The sequence below is a fragment of the Oncorhynchus tshawytscha genome, linkage group LG06, assembly GCF_018296145.1.
Source record: "Oncorhynchus tshawytscha isolate Ot180627B linkage group LG06, Otsh_v2.0, whole genome shotgun sequence".
Classification (NCBI taxonomy): domain Eukaryota; kingdom Metazoa; phylum Chordata; class Actinopteri; order Salmoniformes; family Salmonidae; genus Oncorhynchus; species Oncorhynchus tshawytscha.
The window spans coordinates 49662641-49670561 of NC_056434.1; the positions used below are offsets into that span (position 1 = coordinate 49662641).

General features: G+C 41.6%; 1 protein-coding gene across 1 annotated transcript in view; it reads left to right on the plus strand.

Annotated features, from left to right (window-relative positions):
- The window catches only part of LOC112252662 (sodium-dependent neutral amino acid transporter B(0)AT2), a 48567-nt gene extending 41809 nt beyond the window's left edge, over positions 1–6758 (plus strand). Inside the window, exons 9-12 of the mRNA XM_024424101.2 lie at positions 732–924; positions 3894–4053; positions 4367–4529; positions 5076–6758. Of these exons, the coding sequence (XP_024279869.1) occupies positions 732–924; positions 3894–4053; positions 4367–4529; positions 5076–5450 (891 nt within the window). The 3' untranslated portion in view covers positions 5451–6758. The remainder of the gene's footprint in view (positions 1–731; positions 925–3893; positions 4054–4366; positions 4530–5075) is intronic.
- Positions 6759–7921: the final 1163 nt, after the last annotated feature.

Consider the following 7921-nt stretch of genomic DNA (forward strand, 5'->3'; position numbering starts at 1 on the left):
CCATTCATCCATACATGATGAGAATTTGGAATCTTGTACATAGCATTGTTTAAAATTCAGAAAATTCTGTGAACTGCTATTATAGCCCATGGGTACCTAACATGGCTGGCCTGGAATGTAGTGTAATGTAAATGCATCACGATGCAAAAAAACAAAACATAGTTAAATTGTTGCCAGCAGCACAGTTACAGTCACTAACACTCTAGATAATATGAAAACAGCCTAACCAGCTCTGCTAGAGTGAGTAATATGGTCAGAGTGAGGTGTTCTCTCATTTGTGTCTGGAAGTAGCTAGCAAACTAGTCAACTTTAGCCAGTTAGCTTGGGTGCTTGACTGCCGTTGTGAGGTCAGAAACCCTTCTACTCGGCCAGAGCATCCAGTGTGCACTCTAAGTGCGAAACGCTCTGAATTTACAAAACGACCCAAAGCACACTCTGACACACTGGAGGCAATATACGAACACACCCTAAATATATGGCTCTGGCTACGCCTATCCAATGAACATTCTTTGTGTCATAACAGTGCAATGTAAACTGTTACTGAATACTATTTTCCACAGACTGCGGTAGACTTGCCTCTAGATGTTGTCTACACACGTCAAGATTTGTCATTCCAATCATGTGAAACCTTAGGGCAAATAGTCCTACTAGAAGTGGATATTACTGACTCATTTACGTAAAACCTTCTTCTTCCCTGTCATCCTTCTCCTCCCTGTCCTCCGCCTCCTCAGGCAGTGCAAGGTACAGGCCTGGCCTTCATCGCCTTCACAGAGGCCATGACCCACTTCCCTGCATCTCCCTTCTGGTCTGTCATGTTTTTCCTGATGCTGGTTAACCTGGGCATGGGCAGCATGTTTGGTACCATCGAGGGCATCATCACACCTTTGGTCGACACCTTCAAAGTCCGCAAGGAGTTCCTCACAGGTCAGTCCAAGACGGGATGGAGGAATATATAGGTCATTATATCTCAATTCACCTTTCTCCGATTCCTCTTAGCTTATCTCCTTGTTTCCTTCTCAATCGTATTGGAGAAGGTCCCTATCGTTCCTTCTTCCTCGATGCGTTGTGAAGGAGGACATAAGGAGAGAAGATACAAGGAATTGAGGAAAAATAAAAGAGAGAAAGCATATGTGTCAGTGTGTGGTAGACCTTTTTCCACAATGTATCCTCAGCTGAACTATACTGATGTGTATTTGCTATAGTAACAGGTCAATTAAGTATTACCTATGTGTATGATGTATTATGGCTCTTTGCTTTAATGCCTTTGGCTCAATAATGAATGCATAATACTAATCCAATGCACAGTAGATGTGTGGCACCAAAGATAATTTCATAATTAGCGCAACCACATGTTGATCAATATTGTGCATGAATTCTGTTAATGAGGATGGGTCATTCTTGAACACTTTAAAATGAAAAAACAAATGAGGCAAAATACATGTTCCGTTTTTATTTAACTGTTATTTAAAAATTAAACAAACAGTATGTGACCCACCACCTGCACAATACTTGCAATGAAAATGACTTTCTGAGGAAATTTAAAAAATATATATATATGAAATTTGTATTTATTTAATTTTATTTCACCTTTATTTGACCAGGTAGGCAAGTTGAGAACAAGTCCTCATTTACAATTGCGACCTGGCCAAGATAAAGCAAAGCAGTTCGACACATACAACGACACAGAGTTACACATGGAGTAAAACAAACATATAGTCAATAATACAGTATAAACAAGTCTATATACGATGTGAGCAAATGAGGTGAGATAAGGGAGGTAAAGGCAAAAAAAGGCCATGGTGGCAAAGTAAATACAATATAGCAAGTAATACACTGGAATGGTAGATTTGCAGTGGAAGAATGTGCAAAGTAGAAATAAAAATAATGGGGTGCAAAGGAGCAAAATAAATAAATAAAATAAATACAGTAGGGAAAGAGGTAGTTGTTTGGGCTAAATTATAGGTGGGCTATGTACAGGTGCAGTAATCTGTGAGCTGCTCTGACAGCTGGTGCTTAAAGCTAGTGAGGGAGATAAGTGTTTCCAGTTTCAGAGATTTTTGTAGTTCGTTCCAGTCATTGGCAGCAGAGAACTGGAAGGAGAGGCGGCCAAAGAAAGAATTGGTTTTGGGGGTGACCAGAGAGATATACCTGCTGGAGCGCGTGCTACAGGTGGGTGATGCTATGGTGACCAGCGAGCTGAGATAAGGGGGGACTTTACCTAGCAGGGTCTTGTAGATGACATGGAGCCAGTGGGTTTGGCGATGAGTATGAAGCGAGGGCCAGCCAACGAGAGCGTACAGGTCGCAATGTAGCTAGACTCTTACCTGTATAAATGGACGAACACTTCAACCTCTCTGTCATAGATGCCATGGTTGCCTTTAGTTTGAAGATGTAATCCGGAGACAGGTGTTTTATTCAACAGCCTTCTGTGTTCTCTTTTTGACTCCCTGTGCATTTTCAATCATACTCTGCTTCCACCGGCATTCCACTAATTTCAAAACCCGGTCAACTTCTTCCATGACAACAACATTGTTGATCGCCATTTCTTCCCCATCACTGTCATCAAAAGACTATAAAATGTCTGGTTCAAGGAAAAATGTTGACCTAAATCAGGGATTTCCTCATTATCTGATTCATTTTCAGAGTCAGAGAGAGTCAGCATGGCATGATCGTCGTCCAGAAAGTAGTCCATCACAACGTTTTCCCACTGATCTTTGTCGATGGCGCCTGATAAATTCAGGGCAGCAATGTTGAGAGCAATAGCAACACTTTTGCAGTTCTTCATGTCTTTCCAAAAAGCTGCGGTAGTAAGGATTATTTACACACACTGAGCAGCTCATGTTATAGACACAAGCATTCCACATGGCAGACCAATCCGAACTCATCTCTCGTCCAACCCACCCATTATCTCAGCCAATCATGGCTTGCGGGAAGGTTCCTGTATTTTTCCATGGCCAAACCAACTAGGCTCGTAATTTAACAATTGTATTTGCATTTTACAGATGGCATACAAGTTTTTGTTATTAAGGAACTTGAAAGTTCATGTTCCAGAAGGCTTTTCTGACAAAAAAAAACACATTTTGATAAACAAAACAAAAAGTTTACGAATAAGTGCCTCCCCTGTGAAGTAGTGACTTGCGACATACGCCTAGCTTCCTGAAACAGGTCACATATGTAAGTCCTTAATATTGCAAAACATCTAGTTGCATGCATTGTAGGAACTACTTGAGGATAGCAAATTGTATGTGTAGAGGTGTAGTGACATGTTTTGGGTGTTTCGAGATATCTTTCTATTATTTGGAATGCTAGAAAACAAAGAAGGCTATTCAAATACCTTCTTCTTTTTTTTACTAGTATAATGTGTCCCTCAGTTTTATGTCATTTGGTGTTACCACCTTGAAAATCACTGATTACGAAGGTATACAAGGATCCAGTGGCAAGCTGTTATTGAGGGAGGGGGTCTCTATTAAAGAAAAATATTAGCTAATCACACCCTTTTAATATTTCATACATTTGAGGATTTTTCATTTATCATTTGGTGTGTCTAAATCCAAAGTGTCACTTGGTGTTAGAACATTTTAATGAAGGGAAATAACCTTGTGAGTAAAAAAAGTGTGATTACCTTAGATTTTAGCATTTGTGGCCTCCATTTCAGAAAATCCACATTTACCTCGAATGTACACAAGTACTCCTTGTGGTAGCATATTGTTATTATCATGGTACACATTTCATTAAGCTGCCCTATTAGTTTATTTAGAAAGGGAAGATCAAATCAAATATTTTTTTCCAAAATGCAATGTCCAAATGCCACCATAATTCAAGCACGACCCGGATGGCATTTATCCCCCTTGTCCCTTTTTACTAATGTCCGTGTATTCTCCCTCTTGTAACAGTGGGTGTCTGTCTGCTAGCCTTCTTCATCGGCCTGCTGTTCGTCCAACGATCTGGGAACTACTGGGTGGCCATGTTTGATGACTACTCTGCCACACTGCCCCTGCTCATAGTGGTCATCCTGGAGAACGTGGCTGTTGCTTGGATCTACGGGACTGACAAGTATGTATATGTCAAATGATATACAGAATGTCAGTAATCTGTGGTTTTCTTGACCATAATTCCAAATTCGAAGCTGTCCATCCAAATGCAATGACAAATATTCTTTAAATTCAGTATTCAGAATGAGTTAACCATGAATAGTGAATGAACAACACTTGACTTAAATATTACCCGTTATCACCTCTGGTATCCTGTACAGGTACTGTATGTTAAACATAATTGCCAAACTCAACACAGTCTAAAGTGTGTACCATTATGTATCCTCACCTTCTGTGGGATCCTTTCCCTGCTTCTCCCCTGTTCCTCCGCCCAGGTTCTTTGAGGACCTGAAGGACATGCTGGGCTTCACTCCGTTTCGGTTCTACTACTACATGTGGAAGTACGTGACCCCCCTGCTGCTCATCCTTCTGCTGGGCTCCAGTGTGATCCAGCTGGGAATGACCCCACCCAGCTACAGTGCCTGGCTAGAGGACATGGTGAGGTGTCTGTGGTCTCTGGTGCAGCTGTCAAATACAGTATTTTAGTTCAGTGGACCTTCGGTTCAATTAATGGGATACACAGGCTTTTGTTATACTCCAGCACCAAAACAACAATTCAACTACACATCAAGATCTCTTTTCTCTTTTTCTATAGTCCTATATTGCCTCCTGTACTTGCCGCCTTTCCTTTATCCACACTCATTTTAAAATACCTAGATACCTGGATGGTTACGTGATAGCCCTCTGCCATATTAGCTTCACCAATACTCTTGGATTATGAGATCAGCACAGATTTGAGGAGTGGACGTTACACCTAAAAACTGATTTAAGATGCAACCTATTGTCACATGGGCCCAACATGGTTTTAGTGTCAGTATCCGTTTCTGGCCAGTGAGAAGTAATATATAGTAGTAACTTCTTGCTCTCCTTCCCCCATGTGAATGAGGCCAGTGAGGAGTCTCTGAGCTATAATGATATACACTAGTAGTATCATTAGTAATACTATACAGTTCTAACCTCTCAATCCTTCCCTGTCTCTCCTAGGCCAGTGAGAAGTCCCTTAAATATCCCCCTTGGGGCCTGGCGGTTTGCATCTCCCTGGTGGTGATGGCCATCATGCCCGTGCCCGTGGTCTTCTTCCTCCGCTACTTCAACATCATCGACGAGAACGCTGGCGTGGTGTCCACCATCTCCTACAAAAAGGGCTGCATCATCAAGGAGAGTGTCAGGCCCGAGGAGGACGATGATGCCAGCCTCATCCACGCCAAGTCGCCCGGCAGCGAAGCGCCCTCTCCCATGCCTGGCAACAGCATCTATCGTAAGCAGAGTGGAGGGGTCCCCGATGCCGCACCCAACGGCCGCTACGGCATCGGCTACCTGATGGCTGACATGCCAGACATGCCCGAGTCAGACTTATAGAGCGACTTGTAGGGCGATGTCTATGGTCCTCCCACCCTACTGGCTGGCCAACCAATCCCTCTTCGTTGCGTTTAGTCATGGGAATCATCATCTGCATATTTTTATTTGTAGTGTTTCAGTATATTCTTTGTAGTTATCGTAGCTGCTCCCCTTCATGTTTCCCTCGTCCCCTTTTGCCGTGAAAACGATTAAAAAGGTGTGTCCACTGTACATATTATCTCCTTTGGTCTTCCCCACCCAGTAGCTCCTTGGCCCAAATATATCCTCTCTATCTCCCAGTCCTGGAGACCTTGTTGACCCCCTAGTGGACAGAACAGGACAGTATTGGTGTAAGCAATAAGGTAGAATCAAACTCCACCAAGGCTACTAATAGTGCTAGGCAGGATAGGTGTGAATTCAATTCTGTAAATTCAGTAAGTAAACTCAAATTAAAATGGTCTTTATTGCTTCTCTATGAAAACAACAATGAATTTGAATTTCTGTCTACTGTCTGAATTGGTTGAATTGAAATGGACTTACCCCAAACCTGATTCTAGGCTCTGCCAGGGAAAGTCAACAAGGGTCATAGGCTATGTATGGACCAGTGAGGGTCCATACATAGGGTCCCCCCCCACCCCCATAGGGTCCCCCCCCACCCCCACTGGCTGTGTACATCATGACTTCACCACTGGCCCAGAGTACTGAGATTAGTAGCAGTGTAGGCGCTTTGGATGACATACTTGTTGACAATGATGCTATGCTGACCACATTTCCTTGATGTAAGTACAATATAGTGCAAGCAGCGAAAGGATGATTGATCCCCCCAATGATTGATCTAAAAGAAAATGTGTGCCTAAATAACTTCTGATGATTGGGGCGGCAGGTAGTCTAGTGGTTAGAGTGTTGGACTAGCAACCGGAAGGTAAAGATCTGTCGTTCTGCCGCTGAACAAGGCAGATAACCCACTGTTCCTAGGCAGTCATTGAAAATAAGAATTTGTTCTTAACTGACTTGCCTAGTAAAATAAATATGTTTATAGAATACATGGTAAACATTGTATATTTAAGGTATTCTGTAAATATAATAGAAATATTATAAATATATTTATCTGAATAGTTTGGATATCAGAACACCTTGTTTTTTGGTAAGAAGTGCTACAAATCCTTAACTCTGGTCTCTTTTTGTGTTTACTGATGTGCTGTCGGTCTATGTAAAGAGTTTGACTCCTCTTGATAACTTGTAAATACTTTTTTCCATGAAATGGCTTCAAAACACAATGTATTTTTTTCCCTTTCGAGATTAAAGATCAAACTTGGTCCATGCTTGGCACTGATGTCTATGTAGTTCAGTGTTGTCCTCATCTCACCGTTTGTCTGTCATGGAAATGTCAACCATGAGTCAGATCAAACAACAGATACAGACACACTCATATTATATAGAGTTAAGGCTACATCAATAGGCAGCCTATTTAAGTGTGTTACACTGCTCTCTAGTGTGCATAAGGTAAACGTCTTTAGATCTTTTTAAGGCCTTTTTGGAGTCATGGGGTAACTGCATACATGGAATGTCTCTGGAAGTGGGCGTATCAACAGAAGTGGAAGGATTAACCAAATTGGGTGTTTGGAAAGCGAATCAGCTAATGGGCAGATTTTTTTGCCACTCAAGACCGTTTTGCGTGGCTGCTGTGTTTTCTAACTTTCTGAGTGTGTTCTTGGTCGGACTCGGCAGAGGTGACAGTAAAGAATTTCAGTTAGGCTACCGTTTTTGCCATTCACTTTGAGCTGTGTCATTGGTGTAGCTACCTAAATGATTCGTTTTTTGTATTGTCATCTAAGATTAATGTGGCTATAATCTGCCAAACTAACATTAGTTAACCTTTTAAAATTAGCTATCATCACTGAGAGCGACTGTTAACTAACGTTATCAACTCATCTAGCTAACTTAGTAAACCATTTTTAATTTATGTTTGTTTGACAGCATGTCACAGTTTTGAAAGCTGCTGATGGCCGCATGGTTTTATCCCCGTGCTAATTGTATCATTGCCCCTTCTGCCAGCCCTCTTTTATCAAGCCACAAGACTATGGCAGTTTGTGGGCACACATTTAGTGGTGGGAAGTTAACTCCAAAATAATCGATTCCTCGACCCCTTGCCCGTCGACTCCCATTTCTGGGTGTCAAGATCCAATTCTGCTTGGAATCGACTCTAAAGATTCAGTATTTTATTTTTTGCATGGGAGGAAACTATTTTCTATAGTATACTACAAAAACACAAACTCTCGCATCTTTTTATGTAGCCAGAATGCTGCCAAAAGTTTGTACATATGTATTGTAAGAAAAGCCATGATTGAAACATGAAACGTAACCATTAAATTACATCTGTAAACGTACAAACCCAATGTTACAACTATGAATGAACATTTACACGTTAACCTTTCTAGCGCAGGTATTCCGCTAGTGGAACCCCTCGACAAATATTTTTTTGAAATCCAATA